This window comes from Malus domestica, chromosome 02 (assembly GCF_042453785.1).
Source record: "Malus domestica chromosome 02, GDT2T_hap1".
In the NCBI taxonomy this organism is placed as follows: domain Eukaryota; kingdom Viridiplantae; phylum Streptophyta; class Magnoliopsida; order Rosales; family Rosaceae; genus Malus; species Malus domestica.
The window spans coordinates 7,402,907-7,429,210 of NC_091662.1; the positions used below are offsets into that span (position 1 = coordinate 7,402,907).

General features: G+C 37.2%; 2 protein-coding genes, 1 long non-coding RNA gene and 2 pseudogenes across 5 annotated transcripts in view; 3 read left to right on the forward strand and 2 right to left on the reverse strand.

The window, feature by feature from the left end:
* The first annotated feature begins 3,709 nt into the window (after positions 1-3,709).
* Positions 3,710-4,545, forward strand: LOC139189148 (uncharacterized). The gene is made up of 2 exons (XR_011572721.1): positions 3,710-3,851; positions 4,394-4,545. It is a non-coding gene; the product is annotated as an uncharacterized lncRNA (long non-coding RNA).
* A 631-nt stretch (positions 4,546-5,176) lies between these two features.
* LOC114822697 (uncharacterized) lies at positions 5,177-6,918 on the reverse strand. Its single transcript, XM_070811253.1, has 2 exons — positions 6,351-6,918; positions 5,177-6,207 (listed from the first exon to the last, which is right to left on the reverse strand). Exons 1-2 carry the CDS (start codon positions 6,916-6,918, stop codon positions 5,177-5,179), a joined length of 1,599 nt encoding a protein of 532 aa, XP_070667354.1.
* A 1,138-nt stretch (positions 6,919-8,056) lies between these two features.
* On the forward strand, positions 8,057-11,232 carry LOC103406842 (gamma-glutamylcyclotransferase 2-1-like; annotated as a pseudogene).
* Positions 11,233-13,241: 2,009 nt separating this feature from the next.
* On the reverse strand, positions 13,242-20,487 carry LOC103406956 (disease resistance protein RUN1-like; annotated as a pseudogene).
* Positions 20,488-23,921: 3,434 nt separating this feature from the next.
* LOC103451426 (uncharacterized) overlaps positions 23,922-26,304 on the forward strand; it is a 102,770-nt gene continuing 100,387 nt past the window's right edge. For all 3 annotated transcript variants that reach the window (XM_070807386.1, XM_070807382.1, XM_070807384.1), the window contains exons 1-2: positions 23,922-24,033; positions 24,273-24,817. In XM_070807386.1, coding sequence (XP_070663487.1) covers positions 24,282-24,817 — 536 coding nt within the window. In that variant the 5' untranslated portion in view covers positions 23,922-24,033; positions 24,273-24,281. The remainder of the gene's footprint in view (positions 24,034-24,272; positions 24,818-26,304) is intronic.

A 26,304-nucleotide genomic window follows, 5' to 3' on the forward strand; every position in this document is an offset into this window, starting at 1 on the left:
CCTTCACGAAAGTTGTAAATTTTGTCACTATGAGTGATTGTATATATATAATTTTTATATTTCTTACACTTCTACAATAATTATTATTAATTTTATTACTTTTACACTCAAATAAAAAACACTATTCATGACGGTTTGGAGGGTTTAAAAAATCTAAACGATAATGTAAGTATAACCATTGTCTACTCGTGGAGGAATGATGAATCACGAGTGTTTATATATTCTTTCACATTTTTCATACTTGTAGGGATGTCTTATTGCCTATACTAATACTATACTAGTTGATTTTAATTTTGGACAACAACATGTTAAATAAAATTTATCCTATTAATGATAATAAGAAACTCTCGTAATAAAAATAAATAAATGAATAAAACTTTTTTTTAAAAACTTATATAGAATAATAATACAGAAATATATATTTAATATAGAATATACCAATATATACAATATGGCTATTGTATTTTATAATAAATTTTTTAGTAATTAAACTTTAAAGTTATAATTTATTTTTCTTAACGGATCGAAACGGGTTACCCGCGTGTATACTTGTTAATAACCTGTTATTAACGGATTCTTTATGGGTCATCCGATAATGACCTGATTAGTTATCGTGTTGACCCGAAATCCGTTATTTTAATGTCGTGTCACCGTGTCGTATAAGAAACTGACGGGTCTAATAAAAACCTTCCAAAGCTTCCCAACCTCGTATCAAGAAACACGTTATCCTCCCATAAATAGAAACCTCTCAGAGCTTGTTGGCACAAAGCACTTCAATCATCACATTATCTTCTTCTTATCTTCCCACCAATCCTCGATGGAATCCTACAAAAACAGCAGGAAACCAGCCATAAATTTGGAATTGAATCCAACTGACAAGGGAATCAAAATCCACGGGACCTCGGATTTGGGATCCCCCTTTCCTTGCCTATTTGCCTAACCTCGCCAACCAAATTGACCCAAAAACCTTGCCAACCACGAAGGAGCAGTAGAGTTTTTAGTGCCGAGTTAGCGTCCAGGTTCATTGAACCGAAATCAGTTGATTTCCTTGTTGATGACTTATATGACACGATTTTGCGGTAGTTGCAGGCATCGGGAGTTAAGGCACTGAGGGTGCGTTTGTTGCACATGACTATCTCGGATTGGACTAGTTTCAGGGACTAAGTTGGACTGGTTTGGACTGGTTTGGACTAGACTAAGCAGAACTAAGTTAGTGAAGCGTTTGATGCAGTATCGGATTAGAAGTAGGATAATAAAAATAATAAAAATAATTCTTTTTTTTTTCTTTTTCTATTTCTTTTTCTTGCCTGAAACCTCTTCTCTCTCATTTTTTCCGTCCAAACTCCATAGATTCCAATCAAAGCTTCTACTTCATTTCAATTGATAAAGCTCTCCATCCAAATTCCACTACTTGCAACCACATCTTTCTCCTCCATTTGAATCGATAAAGCTCCCAAAACACAAACAATAAAAAATTCAATTTCAATTGACATCGAAATCGAAATCGCAGCTGTGTTCCTTGTATACCCAACAACGACACTCTGATTCGAGCAGGACGTGGAAAGAGAGGGAGATGACGTGATCTGGGTTGGGTCGTGCAGATCGGCTCGACATCGAGGTTGGGTCGTGCAGATCGGCTCGGTATCTAGCAGGATGAGGAGAGAGAGGGAGAGGACGTGATCTGGGTTCGGGGCGAGGAGAGAGGGAAAGGACGCAATCATTAGTGAGAGAACGAGAGCGAAGACAAGACGCGAGAGTAGAGAGAGGGAGAGACAGAGAGATGAGGAACGGCGAAGGAGACAACGTTGTGAGGAAGACGTTCTTAGCAATCCCATGGTTCAACGCTAGACTAATTTGGACGACCTAACGAGGCCCGGAGTCCACATGAGTCCGGGCTAGTCTCATTTAAGTTAGTCCCCAAGTATACCAAACATGGGACAATAATCCTAGCTAGTCCAGTCCCACTTAAGAAGGTGAAACAAACACACCCTAATTTGACAACGCGGAAAACGATAACAGCTGTGAAAACTTGTCCAGGTTCAATGAACCTGGATAATTTACCTGGATAATTTCCTTTTTGGTATGACGTTACACCAAAGACAGTCCAAGTTTTAGACCAAAATACAATCCCCGTTTTGGACCAAAATACAATCTATGGTTATGTATGTGCATCATGATATATGTATGTGGGACATATATCATGGCTATGTATGTAGACATACATCTTGGCCATGGATGTGGACATACATCATGGTTAGATGGGATGGACATGTATGGTATGGAATATGGATGCAAATTTGGAACAATTACACAATTTTGGCAATAAATAGTGAAGTCTAGGTTTATTTATTTAAAGATTTCAAATAGAAAAATAAATTGTGTTTTAACTCTAACAATTGAACAAGTATTTGAAAAAAAATATTTATTTGTTAATCTTTTGTTTTTCTTCCAAAAAAATGTGAATGTGCTATAACCACACAAGTTATAACATATTATCATATGAGGATAAGATAAGATCGTGAATAGACTACAAAGATTCTTATCATTTTGATATGATTTTGTGGTAGCAACATTTACACGTATAATTTTTCATTTATAACACCGAGTTTAATGTATTTATTCCAGAAAATTGAAGGCTTGCTATTTTTATTTTTAATAATATCAAGTAACTAGGTATACAATTAACTTTGAACTTCGTTTTGAGAGGTTAATTTTGAACTTCGTTTACTTAAACATAAGTTGTGACAAGAATATAAACTTATTAAACGAGGTTACAAGTTAAAATCAATTACGAAAGACAAGAAACGCATATAAAAAATGAATCACATTTGCATACTAATTAGACACCACCGTCCTCTTTTAATTTTTGATCAGTCAACAAATTAATTTGATTCCAACCTTGAATTAAAATATTAACATTTATAAACTTGGAATTTGTCCTAACCCTTTTAGTTTGTCTCCCATGTTAAATATTTTAATTCAAGGTTGGAATTAAAATATTTAGAAACTTGGAATTAAAAAACAAGTGGTAACATGATGTGAATGTGCTATTCCCACTTGTTTTTTACCTTATCCCATCATGTTACATTATTATTCTAATTAGTCCCAAACAAAAGGTTCATACAACATTATTATTTTTACCTTATCCAATCAGATTACCTTCTTATAAAAAAACTAAAGTATTATTTAAGGAAATAAAATCACTCGCTGTTTTTTTGTCTTTCACCTTTTTATTTTTATATTATCAAATTAAATAAATCAAACGACAATAAAAAGCATATCAAATAAAAGTGTATATGGAAATTGAGCGATTTTCAGATTACTTAGGAAAATAATCAACACAAATCCCTTTTTGCTTTCTATACATATATTTAATTTTGTACGTCGATTTTGTTAAATTTATTTATTTAAATGATAAAAAAATAAAGAGAAATGGATGAGAAATTATGAAGGATGTGATGGATGCACATGATACAAAAGTCCATACCACATACATCACTGACAAATCTAGAGCACGTGGCAAATCATGCACTACACACCCACGCGGGTTTTCGCTTCCCCTCGATATATAAATACGGAGAGCTGGCGGTTCTCTCCTTCCCCACCCAGCGAAACCCAGAAGAGAGAGAGAAAGAGAAGGCGAAGAGAGAGATAGAGACAAACGAACCAGAAGAGAGAAACGCGGCGCTTAGCTTCATTCTCTTTTCGTTTCTCTCTTTTTCCTTGCCACTGACCACCACCGTCGATTGCTTCTCGCTTTCTCGATCTATCGAATCAGATCGGCCCAGGGGTTTCTCCAAAAGCTTCATCTCCTTTTCTTTGTTCTCGGAAAGATTTCTGCTATCTTCATTGTAAGCTCCCGATTCCTCTGTAAATGTTGAACTTTTTGTTGCTTGGATGACAATGCCGCTGATTTTTCTCATATTTTTAATTGTTCTTTGGTGCCATGATCTGCAATTTCTGTTTGGATGCTCGGAAAATAGGAAAAGGGGAAAATTGGAAAAGTTCGAACTTGATGTTTCTCTATTTGGAAAATTCCCAAATATGGAAAAATCAATTCATTTAGCTCCTAAATTGTCGAGTGCATTAATAATCATTTGGGTTTTGTGAGATTTTATTTATTTTTTAAATCTCAGAACTTTGCGCATTTCCAACGATTTATACAATTATCAAATCTATTACTTTTGGATGATTTATGAAATTAAGTAACTCTTTTCCTGAAAAGGAAAATAAAGTTTGAAGTTTTTGAATTTTAGTAATATTAATTTATATAAAGTAAGGTTTCAATTTCATTGAGCTTTGCAATATAAAGTCTGTTTTATATTATGAAATGTTATTATTTTGGACTGGTTTATTAGAGCTTGGGATTTTTACATCAATGTACTTTTTGCAGTAGTCAAACGCAGCGGCGGAGCCAGGAATCTTACCACAAGGGGTCGTAGTGTAAAAGTTCAAAAAAAAATTTAGGATGGAAAAACATGTTGAAAATGAAATCATACTGCTTTCATTTATAATTCATAACGGAAACAATATTACAAGCTATAATTGTCCACGACGAGGTTTCATATTTTGAAAACGAAGCATTATAGCTTCATTTTCAATACAAGCAAAAATATCTCTCTCAATATAAACAAGCAAGCTATCACTCAACCATTGATCTCTCATTTTGTTCCTAAGTGGACCCTTAACAATATTCATGATAGAAAATGCTCTCTCCACTGAAGCAGTTGCAACTGGTAAAACTAAAGACAATGTAATGAGCAAATATACATAATTGAATACTTGATGCATCCTTGTCTCCACCATTTTTTTTGCAAGATCACCAATCCCTTCCAATTGAGAGAAATCACTACTGGAACGCACATAATGAATATAAATCTCAAGTTGATCTTCAAGTGCCAAACGATCCTCATCCGAAAAGTCTTGAGGATAAAATTGATTAAGACGAAGTAACTTTGGTTTATTAAAAGCTACAAATGAATCTTTCGGACTCAAACATGCCAAACAAATAAGAAACTCGGTATTTACCTCATTAAAGCGATCATCTAACTCCGTAATTTGCTCATCAATGACATAAATAAAGAGCTCTACACGATAATGATGACGATTTGTCTTTATTGGAACATTACGCCTTGACCTCCCTGGAAGTATAAATGTCTCTTCTATGTTAGGAACATCAATATAATGTTTTTTCACAAAAAGAAGATACTTCATCAACCAATGCATCGAACCCATTATTCCTCATCCAATGTAGCTTTTCCTTGCATGATTTCACTAAAACCATTGCATTCACAATTTCTTGATCTTTCATTTGCAATGCTTGTGACAAATAATTTGTGAGTCCCAATATGACTTTCATCAAGAAAAGGTGAAACACAAACTCAAAAGTACGTATATCTCTCATTAACTTATTTGCGTCACCCGCACTTTCATTAGGATTATCATCAATAACCATTTGAAGCACATGAACCACGGATGAAAACATGGAAATGATGCTAATCAAGATACCATAGTGTGAGTTCCATCGTGTGTCACCGGCACGTTTGAGACTTGTTTCTTGATTTAAGCCTCGCTTCGTTATAAGACAATCATTTTCAAAAGCTATCACAAACTCTTCTTGAAGTTGCCCTCTAAGTAAATCACGCCGCTTACAAGATGCTCCAACATGATTAACCACACTATTAGCCATTGCAAAAAAAGAGGCAATGTCTATATTCTTCTTTGCTACGACAACAAGAGCTAGTTGAAGTTGATGAGCAAGGCAATGAACATAATATGCACAAGGTTGTTCTCTCAATATCTTTGTTTTAAGGCTATTCAACTCACCTCTCATATTGTTAGCACCATCATAACCTTGTCCTCGTAGCTTGGAAATGCTCAAACCGTTGCGAGAAAATAATGTGTCAATAGCATCCTTTAGTGAACTTGAAGTAGTGTTGGTAACATGTTGGATACCCACAAATCTTTCAATTACATGCCCGTTGTCATCCACATAACGCAACACCATAGCCATTTGCTCTTTCACCGACACATCACGTGCTTCATCCACCAATATTGAAAAGAATCTATCTTTTAGATCATCCATGATAGCATCAAGTGTTTCAAAGGCACATGAATTCACAATTTCTTTTTGAATGCTAGGAGCTACTAATCTGAGATTCCCCGGAGCATTTTCCATCACAACTTCTCTAACTTTATCATTATTATCTACAAGGAATTGCAATAGCTCCAAGTAATTTCCCCTATTGCTTGAAGTGGCACTTTCATCATGGCCATGAAAAGGAAGACCTTGCGCAATAAAAACTTAGTGCACTTGATTGATGCATTCAAGCATGTGCGATAAGCCTTACGAGCTTGGTCGGAGTGTTTGCTTACTGCCATTTCAATATGTGTAGCTTGATTCATCAAATTTGTAGCATCTTCTCTAGCCTTATTATGAACACTCCCAACCAGTCTAACATGCATCTTAAATCTTTCTCTCCCTTTCTTCCAAGTCTTAAATCCATCTCCAGTGAAAGCTTCACTATCCACTTGTGCAAAATTGGTTTTAAAGAGATAGCAATAGAGACAAAATGCTGCATCTTTAGATATACTATACTCCAACCAATCAAACTCATCAAACCATTGGGGAATGAAATGTCGATTAATTCCCGACATATTAGTTATTGGAAAATTATGACCTCTAGGTTGACAAGGTCCTTTTTGTAGATATGATCTTCGGACCTCATCTCTCATATTAGCATTATAATCCATTATTCGAGTTCTCAATCCAGGATCTGCTTCAAGATTACCCAAAACACCATCTAACTGACTTTGTCTTGAACTTGGAGTTCTTGAACTACCAACAGTATTTGAACTATCAACATTATTCGAACTACCCGAACCCGATGATGACTTTCTCTTAAAAAACCGTTCCATAATAATTTTACATATACAAAATATTCAAAATAAATACTCACAATATAAACAAACCATCAACATAATCAAAATAAATATGAATTGGATTTCAATTAAATTAAATATCTCATCTTGCATTCTACATATACAAAATAATGAAAATAAAAACTCACAATATAAACAAACCATCAATATAATCAAAATAAATATGAATTGAATTTCAATTAAATTAAATATATTCTACATATACAAAATATTCAAAATAAATACTCACAATATAAACAAACCATCAACATAATCAAAATAAGTATGAATTGGATTTCGATTAAATTAAATATCTCATCTTGCATTCTACATATACAAAATAATGAAAATAAAAACTCACAATATAAACAAACCATCAATATAATCAAAATAAATATGAATTGAATTTCAATTAAATTAAATATATTCTACATATACAAAATATTCAAAATAAATACTCACAATATAAACAAACCACCAATATAATCAAAATAAATACGAATTAGGTTTCAATTAAATTAAATATATCATACATAGGGTTTAGAACTTACTTGAATTGTGAAATTTCACAATAACAATGAGTAAATACAAAGAGCAAAGCTGGTGGCACCACCACTACAGTGACGACGATGGCAGCACAAAGGCACCTTAATGGTGGCATCAATGGAGGAGATGGAGTTGAGGGTTTGGGGGGGATTGATTTTGGAACTTAGGGTTGGAGGAGGAGAAAACAAAAGAAATTTGGGGGTTTTAGAATGAAGGGATTTAGATCTGTGTGAAATAGGGCTGAAAAGGACACGCTGGGTATTTTTTTTTGTTCACACCTGCCCAGGACACACTGGGCATTTTTTTTGTTCAGACTTGGCCCAAAACGACGTCGTTTTGGCCAGGTCATTTAAAAAATTTTCCTGGGCCAAAACGACGTCTTTTTGCCTAGGTTGTTTTGAAAAAAAAAACAGGCGCGTGAGCGCCTTCGTCTTCAACCTGCTGCCTAGCCGAGGACTTTTCGTCGAACACTTGGTGTGCAGCCAAGGGGTTGCACCAGCAGCTCCAAGGGGTCTCTAAGGTTGTTTCCATGGCTTCCAAGGGGTCGTGCGACCCCATTGACCCCACTGTGGATCCGCCACTGGTCAAACGCAACCATGGTGTTCTGGGTCTTTGGATATGGTTCACTTGTGTGGAACCCAAGATTCGAGTACAACGAGAAAGTGATAGGTTACATCAAGGACTACAGGCGTGTGTTTGATCTTGGTATGTGTCATTAGTCTCTGGACTGGAAGAAATTGGATGTATTATTGTACTTTCGATTCGTTACATGTCGTTTGATTGTCACTGATTGTGGTCATAATGTTTTTGAATTGTGAAGCGTGCATTGATCACAGAGGTGCACCTGAGCACCCTGCTCGGACTTGCACTTTGGAGTACCAAGAAGGAGCTGTATGCGTAAGTAACACTCTAGAGTACTACAGATACCCATTAAACGTTCACTTATTTTTGAGGTTTTTGTTGTATGGTTCATTCAATTAGCGTTTCGTTCTAACATTCAAACTGTTCCAACAGTGGGGTGCTGCTTATTCTGTTCGTGGAGGGCCGGAAAGGGAGAAATTGGCAATGGAGGTACGCTTTTTCAACAATAAAATTTATCTTTGTGGTGATAGATTGTCAGTTGAGAGTGTTGGATATACTTGCTAGAGTAGGAAAACATACATTTTTAGTTGGTGTTTTGGTTTATGAAACCAGCGATCTTTGTCATACTGTTTGGATCGAAATTTACATCATCGGCCCGTGCAATCAAGGTCGTTGAGTAAGCATAGTTCTCAACCGTCGAATGAAAAAGTGAAGATATTTTTGTTAAAGGATAATATTATGGTTTTATTATAATAATCTTTTAATATGAATTATCTTGACATATTCTTAAACGAGATAAATAGTATGCAGATTATATCCCCAAACAAGCGGTACAATTCAAATTGATGTGGATATTTGGCATGTGGACATGTGGTTTGGGTCAGTTTTGGTTGACAGATATGCACATCATCAGATAATGAAGCATGCAGGATGGGATATTATTCATTTAAAATATGGTGATAATAAAAAATGAATTTGAAGTTCAGGATGCATGCAGCAATTTTGGTAAAAGATGATGAGAGCCTAGGAAAGCTAGGTTTTTGGTGATGATGTGGTGATGTGATAAGCCTAGGATTTGATGGTGATGGAGTTATGATAAGAAGCCTAGGTAGGCTAGGTCTTTGGTCATGATGGGATAAACCTAGATGGGTTTTTTATTTGAAAAGTCAGCCACACGGATCATTTCATTCTGCAAGTTGGAGTTGCAGTTGGACTCCACAATTATCTAGCCATGTCAAGCAAATATCAACCCTATAAATACAAGGCACTATGCAACGTAAAAAGGACCTCCAACTCAACACACAAATTGCCCTGTGCAAACCCTCGTTCTAAGCGAAACCTCTGAAACATCTTGAGATTTTTTATTTTATTTTTCGCCAACATATCTTCAGTTTGGATAAATAGCACTGTGAAGGCAACCGGCGAACATCTTCAGTTTGGATAAACAACACTATTGTCATAGAATCAGCCGACCGCGGAGCACCTTCAGTTTGGATAAACAGCACTGCGTCGAGGTCGACTGGTTATCTATCCAAGTCTCGGTCGAGGAGGATTTTTGAATCCTTATTGGCAGAGGTCATCTCATTAGCCTTTTCGGCGAAGTGAAGTGTTACAAGTTATTACATTCGGCACATTGAAAGCTGAATTTGATATTGAACTTCGCAAAACTAGCAGTCTTGTCTTCAGGCTCTAGAACCAGAAGGCCGAGAGTGTTCCTTCCTCGGCCGCAGTTGTGAGATTTGGAAGTCAGCAGCGCACCCAATGCAACATCAACAAATTTTACTCATCGGCCGAGCTCGGTCGACGAGTTGGCACGCCCGCATACAACCGAATGACGTAGTTAGCTCATTAGTTACTCGGCCTGCGCGCCACATAAGCTTGGTAGTTTTTAGGGTCAACACATACCCTCTTCAGCGAATAGTCATGCTTAATACATTTCTTTTCTTTGCAGTACTTGGAAAGGAGAGAATGTCAATATGATTCAAAGACTCTCGTTGACTTTTATAAGGTAAGAGTAGTTTGAATATTACTCTACCTTCATCCCTGGACTAGCCGGTTTTCTTTACATTGGGGATTTTTGGTTATTGTTTTGTACTCCTTGCCATAACATTTGCTTTCTGTGTGTACAGGAAGGGGAGTTCTCTGAGTCTGACCCTTCCTTGACGGGAGTTATTGTGTAAGTCATTTTGTTGTAGATCCCTCATTTCATGCACCTCATGAGAGAGAACAATTTAGAAATGCTGTGTTGTGCGAAGTGTCCCTAACCTAACTTGTTCATGATATTGCAGTTTCACGTCCACTCCAGACAAAAAATCGAACAAGTATTACCTTGGTCCTGCTCCATTGGAGGACATGGCAAGGTAATGCAGATTGCAATTTGTTCTGGTTTTAGCGGAGTTGATGATGGTTGTAATTATTTTTGCAATAAAGTTTTTATCTCTCAACCGCTTCCATTGATCATTAAGTATTCCTATTTCAGGCAAATTGCAACAGCTTTTGGGCCCTGAGGAAACAATAGAGACTATCTCTTTCTGTTGGAGAAGGCTATGTTCGATATAGGTGAGCAAACTCGTCACCCGCATTCCTCTTTATGAATCAAAGTTATCCGTGCAAGGTCCATGACCTGATTTTCTTAAGTTCTACATTAAATACGTGTAGATGTTTATACTGAGTAATGAATTTCTGACATGAACAGGCCATGAAGAGGACTATGTGATAGAGTTAGCAAATGAGGTGAGGAAGGTTCTTGGAATTGCCGGAAAGGATTTCCAAGGGAGAAGAAGTTGGCCGGGCCAACCCACCTCCCGCTCAAGTCCAACATCCCGGCTCTCCAACTGCTCCCGGAAGCCATCGCCATGGACTCGTGACATTTGAACACAGATGAAGCTGCAGAGTGCTAACCCCATATATCCATCTCCCTAGTTTCAGATTAAGATCCTTTCGGCTTTTTTTTATTCCCCTTGTTTTGGTCAAGCTTATTTTTCAGAGGCATTTGCTGATGCCGTAGAAGAGATTAGGTATGAGGAAAAACTAACTGCTGTTCTTCCCTTTTTTTCCTTTTTCCCTTTTGATACAATGTGGGATGTAACAGTTACGGTTATTTTAATTTAAGGAATTTTACATTGATGTTGATGTTTTTATTTCCAGTTCCCAGCTTAAATACGCATTTTCCTTTCTTTATTTCCCAGCTTATATATTCCGTCCGGTAAGAGCATTTATCTCTGATCTCGAAATGCCCCTTCAATTTTTGAGTGTCAAATAATAAAACTTACCTATCCACCCTCTTGAACGTTTATAATTAGGCAAATTCCTCCCTGTCATTAGAGTTTTGAATTTTTATCCAACATTTTGTATGTCCAACTTTGTTTCATGCTGTTGCGTTAGAACTGTTGAGGGTAGAAAGGTCATTTTGTCCCTCAGTAAACAGTGAAAGAAGTTAAGTTGGTGGTTCAATATTTTGTCTGTGGAAGTGAAGACATGATTTTGCGGTTAAGAAGATTGTCTTCTACATGGACAACCCACTAAAATGCTTATGCTCTCAATAGAGAGATCTCTGAGTGACCGTTACACAGGAAGGTATATTATATGTCATTATACAAATGATGGAATATGTGTACCAAAAAGTTAATAACTTAAATAATAAAAATTTCCCACCACTTCTATTAAAACACATGATGTATCACTTGTATTCCAGTCATAATGAAAAAATTTTCCTCAACCATACTTGTCAAAAGTTAACCGTGCCTTCCAAGAGTGCACGGACCAACCTTTAATGGTCTCGTAACCTCTACATTAATGTCTTTAACGTACGTTTTATATGCTTTATCGTTATATCCACCTAAGTACAATAATGTTTTTTTGTGTAGTCAAACTCGAATTTGAAAGAGTTTTAAAAAGGAGTAGGATTCTCTATCCTCCTAATCTCTCTACCCTTCCATGCCCTTCTATTTGAACGATCACGGTTAAGTCACGTTAATATCTTATATTCATTTTTTTTATAAAAATAATAAGACAAAAAATAATGTGTGAGAGGAGGGCATGGAAATGGATGTGAATAGGAGGGTAGAGAATCCTATTCTTTTAAAAGACTTCAAAATTCTAGTGTAGTCAACTAAAAGATTTTAAAGGATTTTAGAACTCATGCAAATCCAAGTGTAGTCCATTGAGATTTTATTAAAGATTTTAAAGTCCGTTCAAATCACTATGTTTCGATGAGGGAAATAAACTTGAAATTTGGATAAAAGTCAGAATTTGTAAATTGACATGCACCAATTCTATTGTTTGGATTCATAAACATAGGAATTTAGAATTTCCGCATGAAAAAAAACTTGGAATTTGGGACCTTCAATTCTCAAGTTTAAATTCCATATAAATGGGTGTCATTTCCCAATTTCTATGATTGAGAGCTTAAAAATAACAAATTCCATATTCAATTTTATTGTTCTTTTAAGCTAACCAAACAAAAAAAATCACAAATTCTAAAAAATAAAATTATGTCAATTCAAATTCCGTCATTTTAAAATTTCTTAGTAATCTTAAATTTTTTCGTTCAAACATAGTGAGTGTATTTAGAAAATTAAGATTTTAGAGGATTTTAATAAATTGTGAATTTTGTGGAATTTGAGAGTAAGAAGTATACATAACCAAGACAAAATAGAATCCGACCTCAACCCCTAGGATTTCAAATCTTTTTCCATCTGAGCAGTCCTCAAATCTCTACCAACCCCAATCACATGCAAAGCGACACAAACGAACACCAATCAAGAAATGTTGCCTGACTATCGTCTCTAGCTTCTCTCAAAATGTTGCCGAAATTGATGGTAATAAAACAGATTCCCGCGACGAGGATGGGTTCGATGTTCCTCCAAATGCTTCCAGACTTGCTGATGAAACAGATTTTGGCGACGAGGTTGAGAAGGCTGGTTTTTTGAAGGTTGCTGCAATTGACAGCAAACTAGAACATCTGCTAAATTATAAAAAATTGGAATGAAGAAAGGTCAGTCGTTGCTCATTGGTGATAGTTGCTGGTGGCGTAGTGCTCAAAAACTCAACAAAGGTATCTATCAATCGAGAGAGAGATATGAACTCATTCGGTAAGAGCAATTCATTAACATAAAGGCTCTGAACCCCAGTAGATGCAAAGGTCAATCTTTTCAATCTAATAATTTATAAACAAACAAATTATTCGTGTTTCAGAACGCTGTGTCTCTGCGTCTCAGCACTCTCACCGATAGGAGGACGTACTTACACTTCGTTTTGTGAATCGAAACAATGTGGAGTTGGACCTTACTTTTCATACGTGCAAGTGCAGCACCAAACCTCTGCCAAGCAAAGTAATGCTCACAACACAACATTCAAGTCATACGATCAACTGATTCTGAATTTGTACTTCTGATCAGTTCCCTTGAAGAACAATTAACGGATACCAGTAAAGCACTTGGAGCCTACTCTTCATCCTCACCATCTCTCCCCTCCTCAAGATCGCATCAGATTCCATGCAGCTTTCGTGGTTTTGAACTATAATGCAATTATATTCCCCGGCAACAGTTTCTTCTTCTGCATTGCTTCCTATACTGAGATCAAACCTTATTCTTTTGTGAGATAGATTCTCAGCGTATGAGTCATCACCTCGTCTTGCTGCCTCATGATTTCTGCCTTCCTTGTATTCACTTGAATATGACTTGGACTCACAGTCAAGCGTATATTTATTGATTTATTCCTTAGGTTGTGTTGATGCACAAAATTAGTGAGGACTTTAGTACAACAGAAAGTGTTAAGTTTGTGACCTTCGCTAGATTACTCCGGTCACTAGTGTGGATAAATATGTAAATGATAGAGATAGGGAAGCAAACACAAGATGTATGTGGTTCACCCAGATTGGCTACGTTCACGGAGTAGAGAAGTTCTCATTAATTGTGAATGGTTTACACAAGTACATAGGTTCAAGCTCTCCTTTAGTGAGTACTAGTGAATGATTTAGTACAAATGACATTAGAAAATATTGTGGGAGAATGATCTCCTTTTATAGAATAGAGTTTCTAGCTTTGTTTTGACATTGACACGTGTCGTATTGTGATTGGCCTCCTGGTTGGAGGGAAACTCTTTTGAGTCTTTGACGGTATAACGTTGACCGATACTCAGTAATTTCGGGATTGGTCAAGTATGGTACAAACATGTTGGACACCCCTATACAATGAAGGTCCAGGAAGAAAAAGGCCACCATTTCCGCTTGCACTCCATCCCCATACCATGCGCAGCAAGATTTGTATGAGCAATTAATACATGCAAAATAAGAGAGAGAGAGAGAAAGAGAGAGAGAGAGAGAGAGAGAGAGGACCCGTAGGATTGCTTCCTTAAAAGCATCCTTGAGATTGTGCACCCTTCCATATGAATCCTAGGCATGGAGGTTAACGACTTATCCAGGCCTGGAATTTCAGTGAGTTTGGGGGAGTAATTCAGATGCAATTCTCTCCGGCTCGACATCTCCGAAAAATGCGGCATTCTTTCCAATGCAATGCACTGATTCGCTTCCAGAATTTCGAAACTTGTTGGTAAATCCGGAATTGCCTGAAGCTTTGTGCAATTACCCAACCGTAAAGTTTGAAGCTTTGAAAGGCCAGTGAGTGAGGATAGGTAGTGCACTAAAATCATTGCCTCTTAGATCTAAAACTTCTAAAGAAGATATAGATCTGAGATCCTCAGGAATTGCACCACTTGTTAAATTGGTGTTCGCAAGAGAGAAATATTTAAGGCACTTCAATTGTACTATGGAAGGGTGAATCTCGGACAAACTCTTGCAGTCATTGAGTATCAATCTCTCGAGATTGGGGAGTTTTGAAAAGTCTGGTGATCTTTTTAGGCGACAGCAATAACCCAGATTAAGAAAATTCAATTTCTCAAGCCGCTGTCAGACAAAAACGAAAACATAAATTAAAATCCAAACAGAAGAGAGAAAGCACGATGACAGTACTTACAAAACCTGGAAAAGAATCAATAGTTTGGTTGAGATTATGCAGTACCACATCGGAGTCCTTCCAAACTTGCATTTGACTATGACTCAGGTCGATATCAACTAGGTTTGGTTGATTAAAATCTTCTGGCATGACTTCTAGAGGAAACTCAGGCCAACACAACCATGCTAGCTTTTTGGAAAGATATGTGCAGTTCCCGGTGAACTTTACACCTTTGAGTTTGAGCAACCTCAGTCTCCACATCTCTCTAAGTGCTTCTGTACTGAAGCTAGGCTCATTAGATTCATGCAAATCTAAAATGAGTCCTTCAACTTCCTCTGTTCCCTGTTAGAAAAGCAAAAGGATTTTTAAAAAAGCTACGGAAAGGGTTATATGCATGCGAAAAGATGATTTTTACAGGAAGCAATGCAATGAATTGGATTCTTCAAGTAAGAACTAAGAAAAATGATTATTTGCATTTGGGATACGCACACACTTCTATTTCATTGCATACGTGCTCTTTATACAATTTGATTGCAGATGTACTTAGTTACTTACAGATTTGTTCCTCAGTACGTCTTTTACATCTTCATGATCCCACAATCTACAACGTTTTCCAGTGATGTTAGGAGATTTTGCACGTACAATTTCTCTGCCCATATCTCGAAGCAAATCATGCATTATAAGGTTGTTTCCTTCATCAACAGTTACAAGGCACCGATCATGGAGTTCTCTCCGATTCCTATATTTGGATCGAAGTCACAGCCATCTAATATTGTCATGACATAGTCCTTGTTCATTCCAATAAAGAAACAAGATATGTCAAGAAATATAGCCTTCACGTCATCATCAATTAGCCCATCGTAGCTCATTTTAAGCTTTTCATAAATCTTCCTGTGAGGTTTTCTTTTCAATTTGCGCAGTGCACTTCTCCATTCTCTTTTGGTTTTTGAACTTAAAGAACCTAAAACTTCAAGCACTAGTGGCAACCCTCCACAGTAATCAACAACCTTTTTTGCGAGTTCAAGATATTCATCATTGTTAGGATGACTATTCCCGAAGGCATGCCAACTTAGGAGCTGACGAGCTTCCTCATTATTCATTGTTTGTGCCAAACACGTCTTATCGACTCTAATGAACTTTAGCAATTGTTCATCTCTTGTTGTTACAATAATTCTACTCCCTCGACCAAAGGACTCATGTTTTATAGCTAACACTTCTAGTTGTTCCACACAGTCTGTTCCAACCCCACCCACATTCTATTTAAAAAAATGGTTTTTAGTTTTTAATTGGTGAGCCCAAGGGGCCCACCCCTGAATTTTTGTCTCCCGAGTCTCTTATCTCTTCCCTCTCAGTCTTCTCTTTCTTCCCTTTCCCCGTACTCTCTCTCTAAACACTTTCTTTTATCTCTCCGGCGCCGAGAAGGAAACCAGCCACCACAAGCGCTCGTTCCTTCACAAATTTAACCCCAAATCTTGATACTTCGAACCTTTGGGACATAGGGAACACGACTACAACTTTGCATGCAATATCAGAGCAACTCCGAGTGCTCTACCATTGAAGACCCGGGAGCTTTGAGCTCTCACCTTCAATCTTAGCCGTGTTATCCGCTGCATGTGCATGCATACTTTCCCCAAGGACGAACTCTGGCGAGTTGTTGCTGTGGGTGCACGGATCCCTTCAAATTCAAACCCAGGTAATTAATTACCTTGTTTGGTTGATCAATGCCAAATGTGTGTGTGCAGTACGATGTATGTGTGGGGTGGGTTGCGCTATGTGTGTGTGTGTGTTAACTGTGTGTGTAGGTGTACCTGTGTATGTGTGTGTATTGTTGTGTATGGGTGTGTGCGTGTACAGTGTGTGTGTGTGTTCGTGTAGGTGTGTTCGTGTATGGTGAGTGTGTGTGAGTGAGTGTGGTGCACATGCGTGCGTGTGTGTGTTATGCCATGCGTGTGTGTGTGTGTGTGTTGTGCTGTGTGTGCAGGTATGTGCATGTGTGCTGGGCATGCATGTGTGGGTGTGTGCTGGCATGTGTGTGTGAGTGTTGTGTGGGTTTGGGCTCAAGCCCAAACCACCCCCCCTTTTGTTCCTAAACCTATCCAAACCGAAAACCCAATAAGTCCTAACAATATTTAACCTAAACCTAAACCCTAATCCGGATCCAAACCCAGACCCATTTCCATTTCTTGGAATTCTATAGTTGGGTAGTTTGATAAATTGTATATTTTTGTGCTTAGGTGAAGTTGCTAATGGGGATTTCTTTAATCATTTTCCGAAAAATTCTGCTGCTACGGAGTATCTGTGAGTGGACCCCTTTCTAAAATTTGCATAATTTTATAGTATTTGCATAAATGAAATGCATGCCTTACGAGTTTATGAATTGATTTTTATGTGAAGCATGTTTATGAAAAATGTTGATTATCGTTCGTTATTTTGTAAGGAATTAATTGTTAGCCTATATTGAGCTATATTTTAATATATTGTATTTTCTATAAAAACCATGAACTGGTAGACTATCTGATGGATAACGATAGGATGCTAGAAAATGTTTTAGAAACCCCTCTTTATAGTATAGACGATAGATGACTTTATACTATGAAGTGGTTATTTATGAGAGACGTAACTATTTGTGCGTACCTAGTGGACACTATGCTGCCTGCAGGGCAAAGATCTGGTGTTGGCAGATAGGCCGGGAGAAATAATCCCTAGCTACGAGCTGAAGGACACGGAGCAGGCATTGGGTCGGAAGTTGGTAATCTCTGGCTACGGGCGTAGAGACCACGATGCTGGCATAGGGCCGGAAGATATATTTATTCAGTGATCTTACTAGCAGTACATCGCGCTACGAAACAATCTGTGAGACATTTGATATTTTGATTTCCACGATATGTCTTTTGAGATGTTTTTGGCATGCTAGGGTTTTTAGTAAAACTATCACTTATTATGCTAGTAGTTTTCTTTATATAAACTGTGGGGGTTAGTATCTTGATAACTGTTTTATTATTATTGTATATATGAACTTGGTCCACTCACCTTTGTTTTGCGCCCCCATTCAGGTCTTAGAAACGAGGACTACGACACGACGTATGAGGCATTCCCCTACCAGCAGCAATCTATCACTCATTTGTGTGATATTTTGCAATGATCTTTTTTTTTATATTATATATATCTTGTTTTAGAACGTGTTCTGTGCACTCTAGACATTTCCTTAAACTTTGTTTATTACTTTTAGATTCTAAGGATTATTCATGCTTATTTCCTCCTAATCATTACTCTTGTATTCAATAACTGGCTTTCGTCACCCTCAGGTGTCAGCCAGCACATACCTATTCGGATATTCGGGGAATATCGGGATTGGGACGTGTCACAGTCTATGTCATCAATTATGACAAGTACCTTTGTGCCACGAAGTCTTTCTTGTATCTCCTTGGTTCCTTCATCCACACTACTTACCTCTATGTTGGCAGTTTCAAGATATCACAAAGAAGTTGGTTTTGCAGTTTAACCATACTCTCTTCCCTCACTTTTGAAAGGAAACTTTTACCTTCAAAGCTTTGATGAACTCTATTGAAAATGGCTTTTGCAACCGTTATCTTGCCTGTTCCGACCATGCCCAAAATTCCAACAATGCGAACATCATATGATCCTCCAACATCTAAATCATTGATGATTTCTTGCACACGAGAATCTATTCCAATTTCTTTGGCGGCTATGTTTAAGTATGTGTTGTTCAATTTCCTCGTGATGTCGTTCACAATTTTCCTTATGAACTTACCTTCGTACCTGTTAACAAAAATTTGCAAAGTAAGAAGAATTAAGAATCATAAACTGCAGGATTAAACTCAACTAATAACCTTCGTACATGATAACAACTTTTGGGAGCGAATAAAATTTGAATATATGGTTCAGCTTCTGAGAACAATCCTTCGAACAAACAATGGCGCATTATATTGATCCAAGTGATTAGCTCAATTCGACCACACTGATAGATCAAGCATTTAAAAATACTCTCTCTCTCTCTCTCTCTCTCTCTCAGATACACATCAGGTTTCTACTCTTTGCATTAGCAGCATTACAATGTGTAAACTGATCAAGGTTCTAAGCCCTATCATTTTATAGTTTATTGACATTTTGTAATAGAGGCTTAAGAAAATTCAACACATGAAGTTGGCAATTAAAGGTTGCTAAACTGAAACTAATACATCAACGTCGTAACTAGCATGACGGCCACCACATGGGCTATAATCCAGGTATTTTTCTCGTGAAAAGTTCGAATATAATCCGCATATCAATATATTGTTGAAATGTAATCTTGTCTTTGGCCCAAGACAATTGATCTGGCCCATACACAAAGAAAGATTCATGCCACTAAAGAATTTTAGCAAAGTTCAAGTTAGTGGAAGAGTATAGAAGAATGGTGAGGATTCCATCAACATACAAGATTAATGTAGATATTCTAGCTTAGGAATGTAGTGGAATTATCTAGATATATCTAGCATGATGCTTCCATGCTTCTCCAAGGTTCCATCCATGCCTATAAAAGGAGAAGGCATCCACACCATTTGTAACAACCAAGAGAGCAAGTAGTGAGAAGTGAGAAGAAGCAACAAAGCTTCTAAGAGTGTTTGAGTGTTTCCTTTTGTACTAATTTGTGAGTGAATAAAAAAAATTTGTGTAAAAACTTTTAGTGTTCTTTCTTTCTCTTGCCTATCAATTCCGCTGCATTACATTCTTCTTTGTGAGATAAACATCTCCAAAGAAGTGAAGTCTTTTTAAACCCCAACATATATATCTTAAAGTATAATTCACCCAAATTAAGCCTAAGTCAAGTTCATTTTGTATCTTTACTCAATTTATTAAAACAATCCCCTTATGACTCTGGTTTTTAATCTTAACTCTCTATTGTTTATTGATTTCTCCATATTATCTCTTGATTTTTCGTCGAAAATTCTTTTTAGCAACCAACAAGTCACCATATAACAATTTGCTAGCCCACTTTGGTAAAAATTTATAGTTCCACACTTATAATACATCATCCTGTAAAATACATGCTATGTATGTAAAACCAGTAAGTTAAAAAGTAACATAGAAATTACCGATCAGTGTTTCTAAGGTTCCCAACACACAAATTTGCAGCTTCAGTAAGAGCAGATCTCCACCTCTGGACTTTATCTGTATCTCTATGGAAGCGCTCTGCGTGCTTCTGAAATGCTTCTGCAACACTACCAGTCTGGTTCCTAACATCCGTTGGATCGACGTTGTAGAATATTGGTAGAACAATTTGCCCAAGTGTTCTTCTGCACTCCATGATCTTCTCTAGCTCCTCAAGGCACCATCGGGATTCCGCGTACCGTTTTGAGAAGATGATGACGGACATCCTGGACCGTCTGATCGCTTCCACCAGTTCATCTGTTATGTTTTCTCCTCTTGGAAGTCCATTCTCGTCAATGAAGATGTGAAATCCCATCCCCGGAATTTCATCATTCATTATGTATCTCGTAATTTAAATTCGTATTTCGCAATTACGTTATCTTTATTAGTTAATTTTAAGTTTAGTAATTGATTAGTTATCGAGTTGGAAGTTTCATAATCAATTTTTATCTTTCGTTGACCTTTTGAAGTTATAACTAGTGTCTTTAAATAGATATCGAACCCACGAACGCATAGGTGAAAGCTGTTTGCGAGTCCGAATTATAACGGTATAGTTACAAACATTTGAATTTATGAAACTTTGGGTTGTGGAAATGATTTAATTCCCGCTTGAGAGTAAAAAGGCCCAAAAGTATAAGTGGGTTAAGGGAATCGGTTATTAGGAGTAAAAAGGGAGTTTTTTTTTGGGGGGGGGGGGGCGCTAATCCTTTTATTAGAGGAGAAAAAAAAAATAGGAAGGTGGACATTCTTCTTTCTTTCCCCCCATTTCTTGAACCCGTGTACCACAGTAGCCATTTCTTTCACAACCGGTCAATTTCAAGCCAACTTCTACCATTTCTCAATTGACTTTCCTATTTCCTTCACATGCAACCTGTTCAACTACCTTCCTTCTTCCATCCTCATGGAAAATCAAGGGTTTTTAAGGTCTATTTCATGTAGAACTCCATAGGAGAACTCGGGGGTTCTTGACGACGAATTGTCATTCCAGAGAGTATCACCATTCACCATCACCCTTAATCAACTTCCCTTGGACCCAAGAACAAGACCCAACTGGTGGTTGGGGCGTTGGAACACCAAGGAAGACGAATTGAAGAACACCCACCTTAGGGTTTTGTTGGGTGCGAGCCAATTTGAGGGCATTCCCGGCCAAATTGGACTCGGTCATAGGTATAAAGTTTACTCTACTTGTTGAGATCTTCATTCTTGTAAAATTTGAGAATTTTTGGAAAAAATCGAATTTTCTGATATGTGACATTCGATTTATGAAAATGCTATTGATTGTATATATTATCGATAAGGTCTGCCACTTGATTATTCTAACAATTGGCGATCTTATCATTGAATTGACACCAAATTTTAGTATGCTATTGTAGATATTGTTTAAGGACCTTAGGGACTTATAAGTGAAAATCTAATGATTGGATTTTACGAAGCAAATGACGTAAGATCATGGACTCTACATTAGAACGACGGTTCGATTCCTCAGTAAATGTTGTTGTGGGAGAGATATGAGAATTTTTGAGTATGTGAATTATCGAAGGAAATCTAAATGTGGACTTGTGCTTTGTTAGGCGGTGATAGAACGTGATGCCTTGACTATCGTGCTAGGGTACATTAACACGGACTCCAGGTGAGTGCCTTTAATATATGTGATATTGGTAATTACCAGGTTGTCATAATTATGATCCTGTGTGGATATGAATTGGTTTTATGAATATGTTCTATTGAATTGTTATTCCAATACTTCGACATCAATTTATGTTCATGAAATGGGGTGTGGCATGTATATTGGAAATGTGGTTTGATTTGTATGATTGGCATGTTGAGATTAATGTGAGGACTAGTAATGGACCGTTAACCATTATGATGGGGATTTGTTGCTTCGATATTGTTTCACCTTCCGCTTCGGTGATTGGTTCTAAATTTAGTAATTGTGCCTAATCTCCCTTTGTTGAGTTTTTGTAAATTAAGTAGCCTGTGCTGGTCTCATTTCTTTGAGCCGTCGTACATTCTGGTTGTTAGTCTTCTGCGATTCCGTTGAGTGATGGTCCGGAATCGTATCCACTCGGATTCCATTGAGAGATAGTCCGGAATCCCTTCTATTCCGCGATTTCGTTGAGTGATGTTCCAGAATCGTATCTAATTTGGGTTTCATTTAGTTATTGTTATGTATTGTACTTAGCGATTCCGTTGAGTGAGGGCCCGGAATCGTATCCACTTGGATTCCGTTGAGAGATGGTCCGGAATCCCTCTTATTTCGCGATTCTGTTGAATGAAGGTCTGGGATCGTACTCACCTTGGGATTTATTGAATTTGAATTGAGATGGCTTCAAAGGTGTAGGCTTCGGCCAAACTGTGTCATTCTAACTCTACTTTTCATTGTGTTGTATGAGAAGATGGTTGTGATTGGTTTCCGACGAACCGTTGGATGTCGGGGTGACTCCTTCGGGGTTTACAAAAGTTGGTATTGATTTCTTATGAATGATTTATATTCAAGATATGTAAATTGTGTTTGATGGTTGGCATTAGCATTATTCTCACATACTTGATATTATTGTCACTCTCATAAGCTTCGCAACTTATCCAGGTTGTTGTTGGCCTGGTGCACCATTTCGATGGTGTAGACATTGATCGTACAGGTGACAGGTTTGAGTAGACTTAGAGAAGTTTGTAGGTGGGGGTAGCAGTGCAGTTATTAGAGACTTGGAGCGTTAGGTTACCCTTGTTTCACTCTTGTGCTTTATCTTTTGGGACTTTCTTTTGAGCACCTCATACTTGTTCTTAGTAAATCAAAGATTATGCTTCTTTTTGGGATGTAAATAATTGTAAATATTTTGTGGAGAACTTAGCCACCTTCACATTATTTTGGGTTATCAGTTAAAGTATTTCATTCCGTAACTTATACCGTATTCAACAAACATTATTTTCCGTGTCACGTGTCGATTCTCGATGTATGTTGGGATCGGGACATGACAGAAGATTTTGACTTTGTTGTCTATTAATGTGCAGTAGAGGTTGTCGGTGAAGGTCCGACAGGTTTCTTCACCTTTAAAGCTCAAGAACACGTCATGCTTCCATTGTTTCAAGGAGGAGGGTAAAGATGCAGATGAGGGATCGATAGCTGTGATGGTAGTATCCATGGATTGTTGTTGGCAGAGCTTGTTGTGGCTTTACCAGGTGATCTGCAAATACCAAGTCAACTACTCGCTTCAGTGGCACTTCAGTCTCCCTAAATCATGAAGGGAAAGTGTTTTTTTCCATCCACAGATTTAAATCCAACTTTACCCCTCATAATTAAATTAAAGTCAACAAACCACCTAAAGGTCAACAACCATCAGTCAAATCCACGGACAAGGATTGTCTACCCTCCTTGTTCCCGTGCCCTCCCTTACTCTCCTGTTTTGTGTGATCACGGTTAAGCCACGTCAACATTTTATATTGTTTTTTATAGAGATAATAAGACAAAAATGAATAGTAATATAAAATGTTGACGTGGTTTAACCGTGACCACACAAATAGGAGAACATGAGAGGACACGGAAACAAGGAGGGCAGACAATCCTTGTCCTAAATCCACATGCACCTCACATTGGACGATGATTTTCTTCCCTCTTACATCTCTGGAGGCAGATTCTCTGCTACTTTTTTTCTATACACTTCTATTCTTTTTATTTGTGTGGTCACGATATTATTTCTATAAAAAAAATAATATAAAATATTGACATGGTTTAATTGTGACCACACATACAGGATGAAAATGTAGGGGAAAAAAGTAGCAGAGAATCTGCCTCCCTCTACACTCTTCTCCCTCTTTCTTATTCCTTCCTCTGCAAATCTTTCATCTTGTAAATTGGGGAATTAGTTGTGGCTGAAGGATCATGCAGGTTTTTTCCTCTGTTTTCGATTAATAGTCTTTATTTTCTCAATTAGATTTTAGTTGGGTGTTGTATTCTATTGTATTGCTTATCCTGATTGATTTGCTTTTATGAAAAGCCATCGTATTTCATTTTAACTTGGGCGAGCAGATCTGCGCACTTCGATCCAATTATGTAGATAGAAAAGCACTTATTTTTGTGTGGACTGATCTGCGAATTTTGACTTGAATGAATCATTAATTTTGCAGTAAGCAGTTATGGATACAAGTACAGCACTTGAAGCCTCATCTTCATCTTCACCGTCCTCCTCCTCCACCACCACCACCTCCTCCTCCTCACCCTATGACGTATTCTTGAGCTTTAGTGGCGAAGACACACGCAAAACCTTCACGGACCACCTCTACTGGACAATGAAAGACGCCGGCATTGACTTCTTTATGGAGGAGAACGAATCAATAAGAAGAGGGGAAAATATATCAGACAAAGTGAAGCAAATAATCGAAGGGTCTAGGGTTTCGGTCATCGTCTTCTCAAGTAGGTATGCGGATTCCATCTGGTGTCTTGAGGAGCTGGTGCAGATCATGGAGTGCAGAAGAACACTGAAGCAAATGGTTCTGCCCATATTCTACGATCTTAGTCCTTCAGATGGTATAGGTACTTTTGTACAAGCATTTCAGAAGCATAGAGAGCGCTTCCATGAAGATACAGATATACAAGAAAAGATATGGCGGTGGACGGATGCTCTTACTGAAGCTGCAGGTTTGACAGTCTGGGTTTTCGAAACGACTAATGGGTAAGTACGTACTTTTATCTGTTTGTTTGTTCATTATTTCTTTAAATCTTTATCAACATTCATACTTAGATGTGAGCTCTCTATCATTTATTTTTTATTTCTTTTTCAATCCAATTCTTCTCCCGAATTTCTCCTTCTAAATTTCATCATTTTCTCTAAATTTAATGTCAACTTGCTTATGAAGTTGAATTGCTAGAGTTCAAGTCTTCTAAAGATATATATGCCCCTTGTTCTCCAATTGTTTCTTGACTAGATGTGCGTGGCCTGATTGCTACGCTCATTCAAATGGGGGCGGTGGTACTCATGATTTAATGTTTTAGATTTGTTTAGGGTTTTGGTTGTTTAGAGTAGTGTGGACTTGGTAAAAGATTGGGTTCTTGTTCGTTGCTAATATGGTGGCAACTAAATTGGCCAAATTGGCCTTCTTCTTCTTTTTTTTTTTTTTTTTTTTTTCTGTGAAGCATTTTTTTATTTGAGAACCCTTGAAATTTAATTCAGGATTACCTTTAAGGGAGAGGGGGATTTGAATACGAGATCTTAGGTATAAGGACGAATGTTCTTAATTGATTGAGCTACAAGCAACTTGCCAAAATTACCTCGTTGAATTTTGTACATTTTCTTAAGATTCTAATAAAACTGATTATCATTTCACTAAACAAACGAATATAACAAATGAATGTTTAACTTTCACAACAAAAAACCCACAAATTACAAACCTTAAACCAAACGAGTACAGAACCCAAAACAAACAAAGAAGATTCTCCCAAATCGTTCTCTAACTCACAATTTGTCACACAAATAAGTCACGAGTTTGCCATACAGATATGACTCAAATGGTAACCTCCACCCAAAAATCTAATTAGAGAAAATTGTCTAAACCAATTGTGACGGCACACAAAATAAGCTAAATCCAAAGGTCCTATTTATAGTGCATAAGACTTAGGTTACAATAAGAATTCTAATCCTACTTGGAAGTAGATCTGAATCCTAATTAAATAGGTAATTAACAAAATCTTTCCACCAAACAGGAATCTAACCAAGAAGTCAAATCCAAACCCAAAATATACATCAAAATGAAATGGGTAATACAAACCTAATTTCTGCATCATCCTAATTTTGAGTTGTAACTCACGACAGAGACTTCAAGTGAAGGGTGAACACTTGTAACCTATTAAACTACAAGTCACTTGCCAAAATTACCTGTTGTTATACATTTTCTTAAGATTCTAATAAAACTGTTATCATTTCACATAAAAAAAAGTTATTAATTGCCCACATGAATATCCTATAAAATGATTGTGAGTATGGATTGAAATCTTTGATATTAAACACTATAGTACAAAACTTAGAGGGTCATTTGATAACCATTTTGTTTTTAAGTTTTAGTTACCAAAACAAAAACAAACAAAATTAGTTTTCATAAAAAATGAAAACAAAAACTGGTAAGTAGTAAGTGGTGGATTATCATGGTGGTTAGGACACTTCTC